Source organism: Montipora foliosa, chromosome 14 (assembly GCF_036669935.1).
Source record: "Montipora foliosa isolate CH-2021 chromosome 14, ASM3666993v2, whole genome shotgun sequence".
Classification (NCBI taxonomy): Eukaryota; Metazoa; Cnidaria; class Anthozoa; order Scleractinia; family Acroporidae; genus Montipora; species Montipora foliosa.
The window spans coordinates 3,567,599-3,587,598 of NC_090882.1; the positions used below are offsets into that span (position 1 = coordinate 3,567,599).

General features: G+C 37.8%; 1 protein-coding gene and 1 long non-coding RNA gene across 2 annotated transcripts in view; one reads left to right on the forward strand and one right to left on the reverse strand.

Annotated features, from left to right (window-relative positions):
• Nucleotides 1-6,990: 6,990 nt before the first annotated feature.
• Nucleotides 6,991-13,620, reverse strand: LOC137984802 (uncharacterized). The gene is made up of 3 exons (XR_011119181.1): nucleotides 13,477-13,620; nucleotides 8,994-9,145; nucleotides 6,991-7,188 (listed from the first exon to the last, which is right to left on the reverse strand). It is a non-coding gene; the product is annotated as an uncharacterized lncRNA (long non-coding RNA).
• A 320-nt stretch (nucleotides 13,621-13,940) lies between these two features.
• The window catches only part of LOC137985600 (zinc finger protein 431-like), a 12,999-nt gene continuing 6,939 nt past the window's right edge, over nucleotides 13,941-20,000 (forward strand). Inside the window, exons 1-4 of the mRNA XM_068833229.1 lie at nucleotides 13,941-13,993; nucleotides 14,941-15,798; nucleotides 17,764-17,859; nucleotides 19,366-19,416. Of these exons, the coding sequence (XP_068689330.1) occupies nucleotides 13,959-13,993; nucleotides 14,941-15,798; nucleotides 17,764-17,859; nucleotides 19,366-19,416 (1,040 nt within the window). The 5' untranslated portion in view covers nucleotides 13,941-13,958. The remainder of the gene's footprint in view (nucleotides 13,994-14,940; nucleotides 15,799-17,763; nucleotides 17,860-19,365; nucleotides 19,417-20,000) is intronic.

The following is a 20,000-nucleotide window of genomic DNA, read 5'->3' on the forward strand; positions in this document are numbered from 1 at the left end:
ATTAAGAGATACGCACCGTGTGACAAGTGAAAAACCACATTTACTGCCTGGTATTGTCAAGACGTATCTGAAAAACTGAGCGAAAACAGGATACATTTTAAGATATTGTTCGAATGAAGTGTCAAAAGAAGTACTTGCAGTTGGATGTCTGCACACGCCAATAAGTGTGTAAGATTTTACTGCTTAAGTTACTGGTAAGAAGAAGCAAGTTCAGTGTGAATATACAATAGGGTAAAATTTTTAAGGCTACTGAAAACGAAAAATGTACTTACAGTCGTTTCTATGGTAATTACTGGCGCGCCATATGTCTATAGACTGGTTGAGTGAATACGGCTGAAAAAGTGAAAATAGCCAGTACTGACAGGAGTAATTTAAGTACATAAAAAGCTGTTAATGATATGCTTACGCTTTGGAGATCTTTAATTAACTGCGAACTTCTCCGTTTTGTTGCAAGGCTTTGTGCACATTTCTTGGAAGGTGCGGTTAATCATGATCATATAGCTAAAAAAAAAAAAAAAGAAAGGTCTATCAGTGATTTGGCATTTTGGGCCTGGTCTCGTTAAGACTGAGACGATCTATATGGTACAATACTAGATGAGTTAAATGGGTTGGTTGAGGTGATTTCTATTTGTATCTACGGATTTGAGCTTCGAATCGGATTCGAGTATCGTTGTCAGTGGTTTAATAAATTGACCACGAATAGAATTTATTTAAATGACCGTGGAGGAGAGAAAAAAGCCAGAGAACATAGGATTTTTTTAACTTAGTTATTATTATTTTTTTTATAAAAAAAGTTTTAAAAGGTTTATTAATTCACTTTCGCGTTTATTTTTTGTTTTTAAAATTTTATTACGGCTGGATGGTTTGCGGAAAAGAGGAAAGAAGTGAAAGTTGAGGGTAATGTGATTAAGTAATGGTGTGGTTTGGGATCCGTTGCGAATGAAAGCGCATCACTTTCGTCGGGGTTCCTTAATTGTAACTATTGCAAGAATATGGAGTGCATTAAGTGGAAAATGGCTGTAAAAGAATTCTATGAAAAGAAGTACTCACTGTGGACGTTACTAGTGGATGTGATAACTGGAGAAGGCCATTGACTGTCGTCTGGGAACGAACCTGATAATGAATTGAACAACAGAATACATTTATTTAACATTTTATGGATGAATAGTGTCATAGAAATACTCACAGTTCGATGTTGGCAGTCTGCAATGACGGCGCAGAATATTAATTTCTTGTAATGTGCCTTTAGCCACTGGTAAAAAGAAGCGTGTTCAGTGCGAATATTATACAGGGTAATTATTAAGGCTAATGAAGACGTAAAAAGTACTTACAGTTTCCGTGGCAAGTACGAGAGTTTTAATTGTTTGTGGACTGGTTTCTAAGTGAATACGGCTAAAAGTTGAGGAAAAAAAAAAAAAAAAAAAAAAAAAAAAAGGTATGACATGCAATATTAACACAACGAAGTATCATTCGTTATCAAACTGTAGTGTTATTTACGAATTAGTTAAAATGATGTTAAGTAATTTAAATTTGCTTTAAATGGGTTAAATAGTTTATTATTTATTTTTTTAACGAATGAGACTGAAATCGAAAAGGGATGTAAAAATGGGGTTTAGTAAGAGGACCCCTTAAGCACATTTTCCAGCTAAATATAGTGTTAATAACTTACAGTTGTATATTAGCAGTGTCCAATAAAGGCGAACAATTGAAATTTCTTCTAACAAGCCTCCAGCTACGGGTAAAAATAAGCAAGTTTAGTGTGAATATTGTAGGGTACAGTATTGCTATTTAATTAAGGCTACTGTAGACCACAAAAAGAGTACTTACGGTTTTCATGAAAATTACTGATATTTCAGTTGTCCATATACTGGTTTACAGATGAGAGAAAGCGGCTAAAAGTTGAAAATAAACACGACTGAGTTTTAAAAAGGAAAACACTTTAAGTTATTTTGCTGGAAAAAAGTATAAATATCTCCCGATATTGTACATTTGTCTGTACTGTTAGTTGTACAGTTGCAGAACGAATGTTTTCTTTTTTTTCATCTGACTCGCGTTGCGCAAAAAATGTCACACCCAAATATTACTTTTTCTCTTCATAAAATATTTTACCCGTTTCTTTGAAGCTGGACGCGGCCTCCGGGCTGGTTGTAAGGAAGCAAAAACAGTAAAAATACTCCGCGAAGCTGCATGACAAAACAGCTAATTCGTTAGGCATCGTTAGGTACAATATACTGCATTCGCCATTTTTTGTATTGGTTGTGGAGATGGACGGATACCATTGGTGGAAAGAATAGAGAAATGTCGAGGCCGTTGGCATTAGGGACAGATCTAATATAATCATTGTTTTTTTTAATCAGTTGAGGATAGTCCTTTCGCTCCGAGTTCTGCAAGTCTTGATTGTTGGGCAAGATAAAAATGTTCCAAACGGATTGCATACTGGATTACGAATTGAGCCATAATTTTGAAGTGTTTGGTTTGCTCCTAAAAAAAGGTGAGGTGATGGTTAATACGTTAACTAATCGAAAGATATTTTCGAGTACTTTTAGGCCCTTAAATTGGTAGCAATTTGCTGGTTCTACTTCAGGGGTTTGAGGTGGCTTGAAAAATGGCTTAGATTAAAGGATTTTTTTTTTCAAGTGGCACATGACGCTATTGTCAGAGCGCTCCGAGAAAGAGTTGATCAAGCCAATTTTTGCCCATTTATATTTACAGAGATCCATTTCGAGGGAATTGCGAATGCCTTATGAACATGCAATCTGAATTTAACCATGGGGGAGAGATAGACAATGACCTCAAGACAATGACCTCATGAAAACAATAGGTTTGTAATGACGGGCTGCGGTGCAAGGACGGAATCGCAAGAGAATTACATGACCTCATGAAATCCATCGATAGGGACAATTTTAGAGGGAAAGGAGGATATTGCAAGGTTGTCATGATGATTACGAAAAAATGTGGGGACTCGTTGAGGATAGGGAAAATAGAGATGGAGAAGGAAAAGGGGCGATGAACTTAAAATGGGAAGAAAAGAAGAAACCAGGGAGGGGAGGGCAAGGTTACATGTTCTTATGTAATTCAGGGGTGTGGCCATGTGGGGACTGGGTAGCGTCTCATACGTTAATTAAATGGATGTTTATATTGACATGTGTCCGTACATAATATTTGCTTGTATCCTTTGATTCGATTGCCTAATGATGGGAACATGAACAAAGACATCGCAAAATAAGGAGTTTCCTAACCTTTCTTTTTATTTTTTTAAAAGATGGAATTTAACTTAATGTTAAACGCTCCACATACAAAAAAACGTATAAACGTTTCTGCATTTGAAGGAATTGGATGGAGTGCGTAACAAAAGTTTAATTTTAATTAAAGTATCGTGGTCCTTTTAATAAATTACACCTACGGAGTTGCCGGACGTTAGGATTTGGTTTGTTCGAACTCAGAGCGGGAAGGACAAGACTTTGTGTTTGAAAGTCTAGCTGAAGGTCAGAGTGAATATGTGAATGAAGAACATAAAGTTTTATCAACGAAAATGTGATAAGCTTCCACACTTCAAAATTACTACAAAGATGGTAATATCATTAAGTTTGGAGCCACGATTTCCATCAGGAGACGAGACGAAACTCGGTTATTTAAGGAAATTTTACGATAACTGCAAGATTCAAATCGTTCACTTGCTCACTGAAGTAATGCTTGTCGTTTCCTAGTTTGCAATGCAACGCGCAACGACAATGTAAATGTTTGTTAGCTGCGTCTGTTTTAGATGAAATTTGCTTTTTTAAACGTCAAAAACCTGTTTAGAAATTTGGAAAGTAGTATTATGGAACTTTCTAACAAATACTTTTGTTGCCAAGAATTAAAAGCCATTCTATGCAACGGAGTGCTGTGTTGGCATATAATGTAGGCAGAGATGAATTAGCAAAACTCGATCCTTCCACGGCAGAATTCACTTACGAGAGCTAATTCTCAAGAGAAATGCACCACAAAACGTAACAAGAGCGCCTCTTAAGTGTGAAAGTTTGTGCACCGCGCACTTTTTTTTTGCACGCACATACTTCACCTTTACTGTGGTCCATCTTTAATTTGTCTTCTCCAAAGTCGTCCTTGTGTCTGGAACGCAGCGTCATATTCGTCAAGACCACTTCTTCTTCCAGCAACGATAGGTCGATGAACTTCCTCGTTCGTAAATTGCCCGAAGGCGAAGCGACGAGTCTCCAAATTGGGCTTCAATTTATTTGGTTCACGAAGGTCGCTGATTGGCTGATAGTCGTAAATTTCGATGCCTAACTCAAGTGACAACAAAGTGTGCCACGTGGAACCTCATGTTTGCAACATCTACACGATGAAAACATCACCGATGTGCTTTCGCCGTGAAAATTAGGGGTATTGTTGCTAGCTAATTTGGCATCCCTTGCAAATCTACTCGTCCGAATGCAAATTGCAATAGGGTGTCGTCAAAATTATTCTATGATTTTTCTTGCATCATTAATGCTTGATTATAATGGAAAAGAATCTTTATGTGCCGAATTTTCCGTGATGAAATTTGTAACGACAACACCGCAGGAAAAAAAACGCTTTGAATACACGTTGAGCATTTTGACAAACTTCCACGCAGAAGGCAAGCGTGAAATTATCAAATTCACGGATTTCGTAAAAAACGCTGAGATTTCAAAATGAAATGTTTATTTTGCTTTTAAAATACAAAAAGACCTGACAACTGATATACTCTTTAGTTTATTTGTTATCACTGATTTAATTGAAGGAGCAAAGAAAAATCAGGTTGACTTGGTTCTCGGTTTTTGGTGCGTGGCCACGTGGTCACGTGGTCAAAGGCCGGGTCTTAGAAGCGGGTGGATTTGGGACACAACAGTAGCGCGGGACAAGTTTATTTTTGTTGGACATGGCATCCTCTCCGTACTACCTGTGAAACTCACGGACAATAAAAATACCAAACAAACGAACAGTTTTCCTATACGTTTTGAGGGTTCTTTACATAAAAACAATACAAATTATTTACTCTTGGGACTGTATCATCATGCTTCAGTGAATGAACTGTGTTGTGGGATTGGTAAAAATAGGGAATTGGCTTCTATTATTCGTCCACCGTCATTTCTACATTACACCGTTGTCGCCTCTTCCTCAAGAAATGTTGCAAAAAGCCTATTAGACTTCTTAAAATGGGTCCATACAGTGAAGGATTTCCAAGAGAGAACTCATCTCTTGGATTGCGAAAAAAAAAAAACGTTTTCAAAAAAAGTGAAAATCGTAATTGATGCGCATGGTTCCTTCATCGTCGTTTTTATTGTTACCCTCGTCTTCATGGTAATCACAAAAGGGAGATGGGTTGGCAAATAGACCTCTTTAGCTTGTACGTTTTGTTTTCCCATTTCAGACCACGTGATGTTCTCAAGGGAATTTTCCTTTTGTTTTTCATAAGTTATGCGTACATATTCATGTGCATAGGACGACATTTGAAAGAAAGTTTTCCCTAGAGTAACATCACGTGGTCTGAAATGGGAAAACAAAATGTACAAGCTAAAGAGGTCTATTGATGAAACACATGCCTTCTACGTACCAGGATCTGGGATTGGGGTGGGGGCGTGCCCAACGTCAGATAGACCAATTTCGATATATGAAAATTCAGTCCTAAACTAAAGGCACCAAGGGGAATAAATATAAGGATTTGTATGAGTTTATTCCCCACAGCCTCGAGATGATGCTTTTGTTTAGGACTGAATTTTAATATATCGAAATTGGTCCATTCGCATTGTGCTTATTTTTCTTTGGCCTGCGTGACAGGCGTTCGAAGGGAAGAGAAGGGAAAACCGCCAGGAGAAAGAGATGGTCGCTAGACCTCCTCATTCTCCCGCCGGTTCTCCGTTCCCTTCCCCTTCGAACGTCTGCCACGCAGGATAATAATTTTTCTTGTCTATTTCGAGAAATTTTGTCCTCTACTTTGGGTTTTCCCTTTAGCCCTAACCCACCCCCGGAATAATCATGCAGCGCCATATTGAGCTGATTGCTCCCACAGGCTACTTTAAAAAATACCATAATACTCTTTGTTTGCCCTCCAAAAATTTGCATGAGTATTGTTTTTTGTTTTCTCTTGGGACCATTGTAAGTCCCAAGAGCAACTGGAAACAATGCTTATGCAAAATCTTGGGGGGAGGGGGTGGGCAAACAAAGAGTATTATGGTATTTTTCAAAGTGGCCTATTGCATGGCTCCCCAAACCAGCTGAGAGCTGCTTAATTGCTACAGCTTCTTATCCGACTGCGATGAACTTTCTAACTTTCATTTCAAGCAAATAAAATATTGGTTTTTTGATGAGGTATAAATTTTAGTGTTCAGTTGTTTATTCTATGTCAGATTTGAGTAGCTATTGTTTTGTCACACAATCTAGACGAAACGGCTGAGCAAGGCTTGGAGAAAACGGTAAAGACCCATCCTCTCTCAGCGGTGTTTCTCGATTGCCTGGCAAAACCCTATAGATTTGAAAAAGGGTGGACTCGAACTGCCAGAAAAAGTGAAAATGAATGAAACCATTCAAACCAATTTAGTTAATGCACTTTTTTCATGAAATTTGTGACTAGTTCTATTGTTTTTCTGTGCCTTTGATGGGGGTCTTTTGGTGGGAAAAATCTGTCAAGATTTCAGATGGATTTAGCCCATCAAAAGGCTGTTTTGATATTTTGCCTTTGTGCTAGATCTGTGTTAAAGGGGCAGAGATTTTTTCGCCTTATCAAAAAAAAAAAAAACACTTTACTATAGATGGTCTAATTCAATCATGGGATGAGACGGCCATGTTGGTGCACAAAACAATAGCAAATTATGGCTCACATTTTGCATTACAAATTATAGAGTCAAATTACAAAAAGACTTTTCTCTATATTTCGTTCTTTTGCACTAACATGGCTGCCGTGAGGTAAGGTGAAAACCATCTATACTTCTTTAGAAGAGAATACATAACGAATAAAGAAGTACAAACAGAATGGTTTACATGTTTATTGACTTCCTCAATGAATGAATGAATGAATGAACGAATGAATGAGCAAGTGAAAAAAAAGATGGTATTACAAAGCATTTCGAACTTAGTTATTTTTTTTACATGCACTTGTACAGTGGCTAGTCTTATTGAAGATTCACTTTAGAAGTTAATTGAAATGAACCACTGATTTAGAAAGTAATGCTGAAACAGAAAGAATATTGAAGACTATATTAACTTTCGAAACAAAGTTAACAACCAAGTTAATGAAGGATAATAATGACTTTTAGAAATCTTCCAATAGACCCTTTTACAGTTTTGTGCTCAGTTACCAGGCCTTTGAATAAAAACGAGGCTGGAGTTGACCATGTTTGGATACAAACCTCATTGCTTTTCTTATGTAAATCATGTTGTAAAGCTAACGAGTTTCTATTTAAATAACAAAAGCAGTGAGGTTTATATCAAAACAAGGTCAACTCCAGGGCCTCACTTTCATTCAAAGGCCTGGAATCTGAGCACAGAACTGTAAAAATAGGCTACTAAGGGAGGTGGCTCTTAACTATCAAACTATTGCTATGGACCCCTTCAAATAGTCCTTTCTCAAATTCCTTAAACTCTACAGTTATCCTTTTTAGCCAAGTGTCTTCTACATGTAATTATTTCTCAAAAGAATTATGAGGTCATCAGGCCCACCTTTGATACACTTCAAAACATCAGTTCCACTTTTTTTTCCAAATAGAAATTCCATGCTACTGTTTAAGAAAAATGATTGGACGATTCCCATCTGGTGAAAAACCACCTCTTTCTTTTGTTCTCAGTGAGAGCTTTTACCTGATTTTCACTGAAACGCAAGGTAGAGGACTGGGACGAGTTGGGCATGGCCTTCTGATTGAGGTAATGTCAGATTGCCATTGAAAAAGTTACTTCAAAGAACCATCCGTGTAACCCTTTAGTAGGGTTCTTGAATAAAAAGCTTCCTTAGCAACAATTGTCTTTCTGTAGTTAACAGCCACCCCCTTAAGGATGGTGCCCACTATTGTTATTGCGCATACGTTCTGCCCATCTCGAGATACTCGGATTTCCTATGGGTGGTGCTTATTAATACAGGGATATTTTTGCACGGTTTAAAACTCTTTGGAAATAGTAGATCTTAGTAAGTACTCTTAATTGGTATCCAAAGAGAAAATTGGGGGAAACCACGTGCATTTTTGAGAGATAATTAAGCTTCAATTTGAGAAAGAACGCCATACATTGCTTTGTATTTTAAAGCTTTTACAAATATTATTCATCAATTATCCTTGAAAAATGAGTGGTTACCCCCAATTTTCTTTTTCAATAACACTCGCAAAAACACCTTTGAATTAGTAGGCACCGTCCTTAAGGTACAAAACTTAGAGCGCGTTCAATTGACCCTATTCCGGAATAAGAATATGTGGAGTGATGATTAAAACGGTATGTTTGGCGCATTTCAAAGCGGCAAGGATAATAAAAATATGTTTATTTTAGCAGATGTTTGACAATTTTAATGTGAATCTCCGTAAAAACAAAGGATTTCTAACATATTCCACGTATTCCTATTCAGGAATACGGTCAATTGAACGCACCCTTAAGAACATTATGGTGAAAAATTACAAATGAAATTCGAAATTAGCAAGACAGTTTAATAAGACTCTATCATTTTAAAATAATCACTACCAATTTTCATCAATGTGACAAAGAATATTCCAAGCTACAGATCACTGGAAATATAGGAAAAAGCTTCTTTCAAAAATGCTAAGTTCACTTTCGAAAAGTGAAAAGGATTTTTTTCTAGTTGGCATAATTGATGACTTTTCAAAAACAGAGTTCACTTTTGAACTTTACACCTTATAAGAGCAAATCCCAATTCCTTGACTGGGAAATTTTCTATTTCAGAGGAACACTAAAACTACATCATTGGAAAAACAGACAGGGTAGAAATTTTTACCCTAACCAAAGAACTGTCAAAAAGTGGAAGACTGTTATATTACCTTGTTGCTTTGATGACTAAATTTTACGCTTAAACTTGACAATCTACCGTCAACATTAGCCTCTTGAGTCTTGATAACTTAATTTTCTTTCCCCAACAGTTGCTCTCCCATTTTGCTTGCGGATCATAACACTTTGTTCCCTATTTCGAGACCTGCGGACAAGAAAAAGAAAGACATCATTAAAGTGGTACTACGACCAAAAAAAAAAAAATTTGTTTTTCCTTTGGATTTCAAAACTATGTTAACTAAACACTAACTCACCCAAGTTTTAAGTTCTGATTTTAAAAAGACACCTGTTTATTTTAGCTGGAATTTTCTTATTTATTGGTCTGCCATTACTAACTTTAAAATCTTGAGAGAGCTGGGTCGAGGAGAAAATGACGTCAAACGCTCACTAGTTTAAGAATGCAATGCGTGTGTACGCGGCCTAATTAATATGCAGCACGGGAGTTTTGGGCTTTCAGACTTTTCAACCCGTGTTTTGCATACATAACGAATTGCGTTTACACGCTGAAATTTTAAGCTGGTGAGTAAATGACGTCATTTTCTTGAGATCCAACCCTCTGAGGTCCAATCGGCCAGTTTTGAACGTGAGTAATGGCGGACCATGAAATCCAAAACTTACACTCAAAATAAACAGCCTTTGGATAAAACTCAAAGCTCAAAATTTTGCCAGTTAGGTGTTAAGCGAACACGCTTTCAAAATCTGAAGAAAAAAAGGAAATGAATTTTTGATCATAGTACCACTTTAAAAATTGATGCTACCAACAAACTACAAACCCAGTTTCAATTCTTCATTTTCAAATTTAAAATCAGTCTCCCACATTCGCCCACAAGTCATTGCAGTCGTTTTGTATTGTCAAAACGAGTGATTTGTTTGGCAGCACATTATGATTTCTTCAGTAGTTTCTTGTAACACGAAATTTATTGTGCATTTTGGGTGAATGTGGGCATTTTTTCATGATGTACACAATTATTTACAAGGAAGGATAATGTTTTTTTTTTGCAAACGTTGGCCGTGTAGCACTTATATTTGAACAGACTTAACTGATTAGAGTGTAATGTGAAGTGCTAGGTTTCTACCCCATATGAACAATATCCCTTTCTTTAAGTTGTTATGATCAACAACAACTCTCATTTTCCTGTTACCAGTGTTTACCGTAAGAAAACCTTCAAAGGCCTGTTGACTAATTACTTTAGTTTTACATCTCACTCCTACCAACTGGATCTCATTTGCATGGTTGTTGATAGAGCCTTCAAGATCAACAACACTTGGTTATGTTTTCACGAAACCCACCAATATACTACAAAAGAATCCTTTTCCAGTCCATCTGGTTGAAAATATTATTGTATTTATTGTTACCTCACACTTACCCTTCAAGACTGTAATTCCCCGGCTTCCGTCTCTGACATTACAAGTACCTTTCACTTTATATTACCTTTCATTGGTACTTTTTCTATCATCACGCAAAAAAAGGTTCGCAACTTTGTTAAAAGTTATTGTAACAGCATAAATATTAAGTTATTTTTCTCATCCTTTAAAATCGGTAACACGTTTGGTATGAAAGATCCCTAGTGTGCGGGCTGTAATGTCTGCTATGTTGGCGAAACCAGCTGGCATTTTTCCACAGGCGTACATGAGCACATGTTCAGTGATATGGCCTCTCAAATTTTTAACACTTACAAAATTTGCAGCAATTACGCACTTCGTGCTCTAATGATTGTTTCAGTATCCTAGATCAAGCTTCCACCACCTTCCAGTTTAAGATAAAAGAAGCTATTCATATTCAATAGGAAAAACCTACACTAAATCATCACCTTTATCATGTCAATTTAAAACTTTCTTTGTAATATTTTACATTGTCATGTTTCCTATTGTTCTAATAGTTTATTAGCATTTTGTGAACACTATATATTCAACTCCGTACTTTGTAATTCAAACTGAAGATGACAGAAGATTTTGTTGAAACATTTTTTTTAAAAAACATTGTAATACCATGATATTCTCAATAGATACTTTAGAAAGCTTGACCATTTTTGTGACTTCTAAAAGTTATAAAGTGCATTTAGATGGGCATTAGTGCATGGTTAAGTCTCTGCAGTTACCATAATAATTATGCTAAGTATGGTCTAACATCTCGTTAAAGCAACCACCTCCCGTAAGCGACCACCTTGGCTTGGCATTTTGAGTGGTCGCTTACAGAAGGTTCGACCGTATTTTGGGTAAAATGTTCCCTGCTAGCAGAGGTTTCTTTTCTTTTTCATTCGCTGGGCTGTCGAGTACGTGAAAAGAGGTCTCTGCCATGGGTCGAATTAACTCACTTTGATTCAACCAGTGTCCACAACTTTGGACAGCACTCTTCAAACCGAATGCCCAATGATATGTTTGCTGACTGTATCTTGAGCCCGCTGTGTTCCACGCATTCCTTTACCGTAATTCCGCTTTTTTTATGTGAGCCCACACAGCATGAAGTATCACATGAGCATTCGGTTACTAAGTAACTGCTGTACATGCTCAAGACATTTAATTTCGACCCATGGCAGAGGTTTCTTTCCCCATACTTGACAGCCCAGCAAACGCCAAAAAAAAGTGATCTATGCTAGTAGGGAAGGTAAAATGGAGATTTCTGCAAAATTATATGCTCTGGTACAAAAAGTTGAAAAACATTTTAGATAACCCGCAGGTACACCAAACTCAGTGTGAGATGATGGCCGACAAAAATATAACGATTTGTATGGAATCCCGATAAAAAGCTTAAGAAGATAATTATATGAAAAAAATCTCAATTAAGAAGCCTACACTTATTGCCATTGTGGATAGCTTCCTTCCTGCAGCTGTGTGGTTATTTTCCAGATCTGACGCAATTCTCAGGAGCCACCAATTTGACTCAAGTATTCCTGGATAAATTGTTCCCACAATCACAATTCCACATCAGAATTAATTGACAAAGACTGAACTTTCATTGCAACCCACCATCAATGCGATACCAGTCCTGCGAGCAATGTCAGGCAGTAATATTGCAACAAAACAGCTTTCGAAGGCGGTGCTTTATCACAAGAGTGGCCACCGCTTTGACAGTTGATAACAAACTGACCCTTACCTGGGCGACAGACCGTAGTTTGTCAAGCGCAAATTTCTTTATTCCCCTAGGTCTTCCGACATGACTGCATTGACTCAAGCCTTCAAGGAATATATATTAATTAACATGCAAATAAACTTTGTTCGCGTAGGATATTGTGCTACAAATATTTTGTTGCTGGACTTACTGAAGCCAGTGAAATTTAATTATTATCATCTGAGAGAAAACAGTGGTGTCGGAAGAGCCAGGGGAATAAAAAAAATTGCGCTTGACAAACTACGGGAACAAATTTTATTTGCATAATTAATGTTAATTCCTTAAAGGCTTGATAAAATAATACAGTTACAATTGCGAACAGCCTAATACGTACAAAATCTTATTAACTAATAAAAGGGGAATGATTGTGCAAAAGTTTGTTTACTATGGCTTTCATTCTCGCATCTTTCAATGCTTTCCGGTTTCGCGAATGTGTTTGAACTTTGTCAACACGAAAGAGGCGCGACTGTGATTGGATGACTGAGTCAATGCAGTCATGTCAGGAGACCCAGGGAAATAAAGAAATTTGCGCTTGACAAACTACGGTCTGTCACCCGAGTAAGGGTCAGTTTGTTATCAACGGTCGAGGCGGTGGCCACTCTTGTGATAAAGCACCGCCCTCAAAAGCTGTTTTGTTGCAATATTCACCGCCTGACGTTGTTCACTGGACTGCTATCACGTTGATGGTGGGTTGAGATGAAAGTTCAATCTTTGCCAATTAATTCTGATGTGGAATTGTGACCGTGGGAACATTTTATCCAGGAATATTGGACTCAAATTGGTGGCTCCTGAGAATTTAGTCTCCAGCCTTGGTTTTTTATTGTAACCATACACGTTGACAACCCAGAAATTGAAAAATGGCTCAAATCGCGTCGGATATGGAAAATAACCACACAGGAAGGAAGCTATCCACAATGGGATTCCCATACAAATCCTTTTATTTTTGTCGGCCATGCTCACACTGAGCTTGGGGTGCCTGTGGATAACCAAGATCTCCTGACATAAAAAAGAAGAAACCGTAATTTTTTAAATTTTTAGTTGTACGGGTCCCGTAAGAATGGCCACTTCACTTTTTTCATGATGTCTGTTAACACCTGTCATTTCTCCATGACAACAAACAAAGGCGATCAAATTACGCCTCGGTGTCTTCGCTAAGCAAACAACATGAACAGATCGTTCAAAAATTTCTTTTAACCAAACTTTGGGAATTTTAAAGTCCAAATTATGCAATTTTAATTCAATTTGACAATCTAGGCCCGACTTTCAACACAAAAATGACAATCACGGATCGTGGCATTAATTAAATTAAAATGGAGGCTCGTACGCGAATGTTCACGAATTGTAGCTGATGTGTAGTCACCGCTTACCCCAATTTTTCGATGTTATTTTCTAGCTGCTGTCCTTAATTGCTTGAAATTGTTTTCCTCTTCCTTTTTTTCCATCCTTGAGCAGAGGTTTTGCCGTGAAAAATCATTTCAGCAGTCCTTCCTGTATATTGTTGCATTCTCTCACGGGTGCATTGTACAGGTGTTACCCACACGTCCCCTTACCCTCTTGAGATTTCTCTCAAGGTCCTACTTGGGAGCCAATTTCTTTTTCTCTTTGTTGAAGGGAAAAATCCCCTAGAAGTAGTTAAAGTAAGCTGATTAAAAAAATGATCTAAGGATAAACTTTAAGAGACTCATTAAAATTTATTCCTCAAGCTGGACATGTATCATTTCATTCCTTTCTCACTTCTCTCCACACACCACTCCACAACGCCTTGAAACAAATATGCGCGCGTTAGACGCGCGAGTGCAAATTAAAGCAACAAGGAATCCTGGGTAATTGGATCTGTTTGAGAAGAAAAATGGCGGACAGTGGCGACAATGGTTGCCCAAACGGGTGAGTTTAAAGAGATTTTAGCGATGAATTTCGCGTTGTCTCTTTGTCTGTTATGTAAGAAACGAATCGTTTATAAACCCAGAGGAAGGTGGCTGCATCTTTAGTGTAGAATATATGCAAAATCAAAATATAATGTGCATCTAAATTAGTACACGCGTACGATAGCTTGTTTGCGAATTTGAAGTTTGCTCATTTCACAGATGATCAACAGTAAACAATACAGTTTACGCTGAGTTTAAATATACCGTCTCCCTATCTTGATTGGGATACATGCATTGCATTAAAATTTTCGATGAAAGTCCAGTTTGTTAACGTTTCCTTCAACTGATCATAGTTATTAACTATGAACTGATTCATGGGCAAAATTGGTTGATTTGTGCATAGTTAGTAGATTTGTGAAACCAAGAAGTCTTTTTTCTTTACATACATGTAGTAAGATGTAAAAACTAAAATATAAAAAATTGGACATTGTTTTGTGGCAAATGGTTTGAGTTTGAAATGCAAGACTGAGACTCGTGTGTAAGTTTAATCTAAACAATCAGACATGCAAGAGAATGTAGTTTTTCAGTGCTCCCAACAGGGGTTAATTCCAAACCTGATGTTGTAAGTTTATTTGTTCAGATACTTCAACACCTTGCAACTAATCTTTTTCACTTTTTACCAAAGTACCACTTTTTACCACCAGTCCCCCACCCTCCACCTCTGTACGTGATACAACCATGTCGATGGATACCACAAAGGCACGATGAAAGGAAAGGAAAGGAAAGGAACTTTATTTAAGTGTCTAGTCGTTCTAGCGCTGGAGCGCTAATTGGGGACACTGTAAACTGAAATTAACAATGAAAGTAAATCAAGATGCTAAAGCTGGAAACTACATTTATGTTTTGTTCTCTTTGCAAGCAGTGTGTGGGCTTGTAATTTAGTGCTCATTGTTTGCTTTCTTTCAGGGGGCAGGTTATCCTTGATCTTCAAAAGTTTCAAATACAACCCATGGACACCCTCAATACAGAACATTTGCAGCTGTTGATCTTGACTGCTAATCCCACTCCTGACAATCGGAGTGTTGAGAACATCTCATCTTTGCCATTCTCTAACTCCCCCCATTTGACTGTCACTGTGCCTTCTGAGAATGTGGCTGCAGTGGTTTCAGAAGGTGGCACAGCATTGGTGTCGGAAGATGCAGCTTTGTTCTTACAAGATCACATTGCCAATACTACCACTTTGTCAGAGCCAGTTCCTGATGCTGGTGAGAGCTTGACCAACGCTTCTGCAGTGAACGAGAAGCGATTTAAATGTCCTCAGTGTGAAAAGCACTACTCTACACCAGCAAGCCTGATTCGACACATCAAAACCCACAGTAACGAAAAGCCATTCAAGTGTGACCACTGTAGCAAGGTGTTTTCACGACTGTCAAGCTTGAAGAGGCACCAGGGCTCCCATGCAGCTGAGAGACCATTCAAGTGTACAGTTTGTGGATGGGCGTTTCTGCAGAATTCAGATTTGAAGATCCATGAAAGAACTCATACTGGAGAAAAGCCGTTTGCATGTGACCGTTGCGAGCAGGCCTTTGGATGCAAAAAGCGATTGCGAGCCCACTACAGGAAGCACACTGGTGAAAAGCCCTATAAGTGTCCAGAGTGTGAAAAAAGCTTTTCCATGAGGAAAAATGTGATCCAACACATCAGAATTCACACTGGTGAAAGACCCTTTACATGCGATGTGTGTAAGAAGACTTATCGTCATCAGCATACTCTGAAGAAACACAAACAGCTTCATACAGTCAAATGCTCCCCTTCATTGTCAAGGTTGGCCTTTCTTTTATTAGACTAGATTCAGAAATACAGCTGTTCCCTGTAACAAAAATGGCAATAAATTATTATCATAGTATGCATGTACACCTAAACTCTAATTTGCCAGTCCTACAATGTACGCTAAGGTTATGGTATGGCAGGTCAATGTTATCACCTAAACCTTCTCTATACAAATTTGCCCAGAGCTTGCAATTTTTTTTTTTTGCCTAATGGTAGGGAATCTGAACTACAGTAGTATGTACATTGTACCTGTAACAAAAGGAATTTGGTGGACTTGACTCCTGTTAAGGACGTTCGCGCGAAAATTTTTCAACATTGAGTTTTTTCTGAAACTTTTACCACTGTAAGATGATGAGTTAGTTATGTCAGAAATGTAAAAAAAATGGGGGGTCACCGACTTCGTTTTGGAGAGAACATGCCCGGAAAACACCCAAAATGTGACAAAATCGGGCTTCGTTAGCGAATAAGGCCAGTGTCTGTAAACCCAAATATATTGCAATCAAATCTTTGAAGTGAAATCTTCTCTGCCAAATATTATTTAAGTGGACTTATTAAGTGAATTTAGTCAGCTGGTGAGGTTCCTTAAAGATCAAGTTCGCATTTAGCGACCACAGTTTCACGCGCCTTGGAGCCGCAAGATGGCAGGATTTGATGTCCTGTGAGCAGAAATCTTGAAATTTTTTTAACTTCCCACATTGATTTTTTGTACATTTTTGGACAACGTGGAGAGAAATGTAAATAAAATCCGTTTCTGGAAAGAAAAATGGGGGTCACCGAACGTCCAAGACCGTTAAATCCAGGCAAAGCTATAGCAATGGCCTTTTGCCCTATCATTTCTCATTTTATTACTTAGCGCGCGCGCTCGTGTATGACGTGGCGTGTGCATTTGCGTGCGCAGTAAGGATGCGCAGAAACAATTGGCGCGAACGTCCTTAAGGTGATTCCTCAGTATTGCAATGCGCATCCTGAACTGTGCACATGGTGTATCAATATTTATAAATTGGATCAAAATTGCAACATTGTAAATATGGCATAAGTCTATCATACACGCTGACACAGTTCTCAAAACATGTGAGAGAAGTTGTGAATAACCCAGAATTCTTTGCAAATAAGCGCGCGCATTCCGCGAACATGGCAAATTTTGTTGTTTTGATCTACGATAATCGAGAAAGACAGGTACAATGGTGTTTTACTCTTAAACAAGCCCAGTGACCTATACTTTTTATTGCATAATTTTGGTGTGCAAATTATCCCCTTTAATGGGGAAAGTTTTTCAGTGAGTGATTAATTTAACCCATTGACTTCCAGGGGTTCCCCATTGATGAGTAAAATCGTCTGGTGTTAGACAGAGCTGGCCGGTTTGGACGTCAATGGGTTAAAACAAAAAAAAAAATTTGTTGGAAGGAAAAAAAGAAAGGAAAAAACGTACACAAAGCCCCCTACCCAGGGATGTAAATTATGATCTGGTAAACAACGATTCAAGAAACGTTTTGAGTTGACGTCGTTTTAAGTTGAGTGATTTTTCCATAGACTATGTAAGACAGTGTTCCATGTGCCGGAGACTTTCTACCTACAGTGTATCAGGTGTTTTTTCAAGTGTTACTTTGAAAACCATCTTGTTTAGCTACCGCAAAATGTATTCTGAGCCCATGATTAGTATCAGTACAGCCATCAATGGGGTAAGATTGGCCTATTATATCTCTTAAGCAAGCACGGTGACATATCTTTTTTTTATTGTAGTTCCCAAAACAAGGATTACCTTAGGGAACATTCAGGGAAAGTTTCAAGAAAAATTAATCATATGACAACTTTTTTTGTCTGAGGAATCACTTTAATAGTGCAGAGTTTCTGATTCACAGTTTGCCTTTCACTCGCTGAATGGTTGCTGTTACATTCTTCTTTCAATTGCATTTCTTTCATATTCCTCTGAATGTTAAGTGATGGTTTTGTTGCTTTTAGTGCAACAGGAAGCAGCGAGGAAGTTGTTGTTTGGCCTCGCAAGAAGAAAACACCTGCCACAACAATGTCAGCTCAGAACTCTGACAGTCCTAGCAGGTTTGTTTCCCCATTAAATTTTATTTTCCTTCCATTTACCACATCCTGTTTGTCTAAATTAAAAGTAATAATGGAATATTGGATAGTGCATTTGAAATGGATTTTTGTATGTTTTTGATTTTTTAAAATGCTTTGGGTACATTTTGGAGGCACTGTTAGAGATGTAATGTATCTACTGTATGTATCTCATCATTGGGCATGCACACTTCTACTGTATCCCACTTGCTCATGGGTCCGTCTAGTTTTCCGTGCAAGCTGTTTGGTTTTGAATCTTTCATTGAAATTGTTGGACTTGCATGTACATGTGAGCTTGTCTTAAATAATTATGTAAGTCACTTTGCAAGCCTTTTAGTTATCCTTTTGCATATGTTGCAAGCCCTAAGTTGTAGGTGTTACAGTACCAGCTCAGTGTGCCACTCTCGCAACTTGGTAACGAACCAAGTGTCAATTAAAGTCTTCAAATACTATTATACAAATTTACTGTGGTATGGTTGTTAGCGTGTTGGACTCCCAACCTCAGTGTCACTGGTTTCACGCCAAGATTAATTTTCTTGTACATGTCAAGAAACTTTGCTACACACTGTTTCTTTTCACTAAGCTGTTTAAGTGGGTCGTGGGGACATCCATGTTATGCTGGCGATAATGAAGGATTGGGACGGGACAGGACTTCAACCCCGTTGAAGTCCTGAATTTTTCAGGCTTCTCTACGCAATTGTAAAAATTGCGTTCACAACTGCGAAGATCATAGCTTCACTTGATTTCATATCCACAGTTCATATATGATTCATTTCATATACCATTTCATCATTAGTTAACTGTGTTTCCTGTACACAGGATATGCACTGCACAAAATCCCAGGCATCCAACCCTGTTTGAAACAAGTGTTGTTACCTGCAAGCAAAGTGGGGTTTGTTTCAATAGCTTTCAACTTAGGCATCATGGGGTTGCAGTGGTGGAGGAGGGAGATTATTTGAACCAGTAGTGCTGTAGTTTTGGTGTGATACATAATTATGTATGATGCCAATACTGTATTTTTAAAAACTGATGGGTTTTTTCAGCCACAACAATATTTTTCTTGAACCAGCCCGTAGAGATTTCAGGTCCAAATTCTTGATTAAACCAGCTTCAATTAAAACTGGGTTTGTCACCTGGTGGGTACATTTAAAAAAGTATTTATAAAGTTACAGTGGTGGTTAAAAGAGTTTCAGAAATTATTTACAATAAAAATGTTCCTGATGTTTCGTTTTAATCAGTGTCTTGCTTACATGTATATCTGTGCTTTTGTATAAAATTTTTCTCTCACTTCCCCTGAAGAAGGTCTGTGATTGCGACTGAAACGTCGGGAACATTTTTATTGTAAATAATTTCTGAAACGCTTTTAACCACCAGTGTAACTTCATAAATATATTTTAAACCAGCTTCTCCTCAGCCCTCTGTCATTGGTATTGTTTAGGTGCAAAATGATATCCTTACCTTTATTCCTTCTTTTTACCGGTATTTAAACAGGAAGAAGTCAAGTAAGTCAGAAAAGAAACCCAGTGGACAAGCAACAGACGAGTTAGTAAGCAATGTTAACCCGGGGAGATTTTGGTTGTACATGTAAACTTCACCTCCATACAGTGGACATGCCTGCATACTTCTGCACAATGAAATCTATCACTACCTATATGTATCTGTCAAATAGCACAAGTGCACTGTGATTGGCTAATTTAGTGGGCTTAATTCTACAGTACACGTACATGTACATCTTGCCAATAGGTCATTTCCGAGTACGTCTGCCTCCACATCCAAGCAAGTCTAAGTGTGAAGTTTTTCTTATGAAAATTAGTTTACATTCATATGTAAAGTAGACCATCACAAACACTTTGCACTTAGACTCACTTTGAAGAGGAGGCAGACATGAACTCAGAAATGGCCTATTTAAGAGCTTTGTTTTTGTTACTTGATCAAAAGACTGTCTTTTCCCAGGTATAAGATGAATAATTATCAAACAGCAGACTTAACTTTTAAAACAAACTCCTGCTCAGCTAATTAGTATTCATTAACTTTTGATACAAATCTCTACTGTATTCAAGTTGTTGTTTTATTTCACAAGTGCGAGATAATTATTTGTGTCCAATCAGATCCCCTGCTGGTATTTA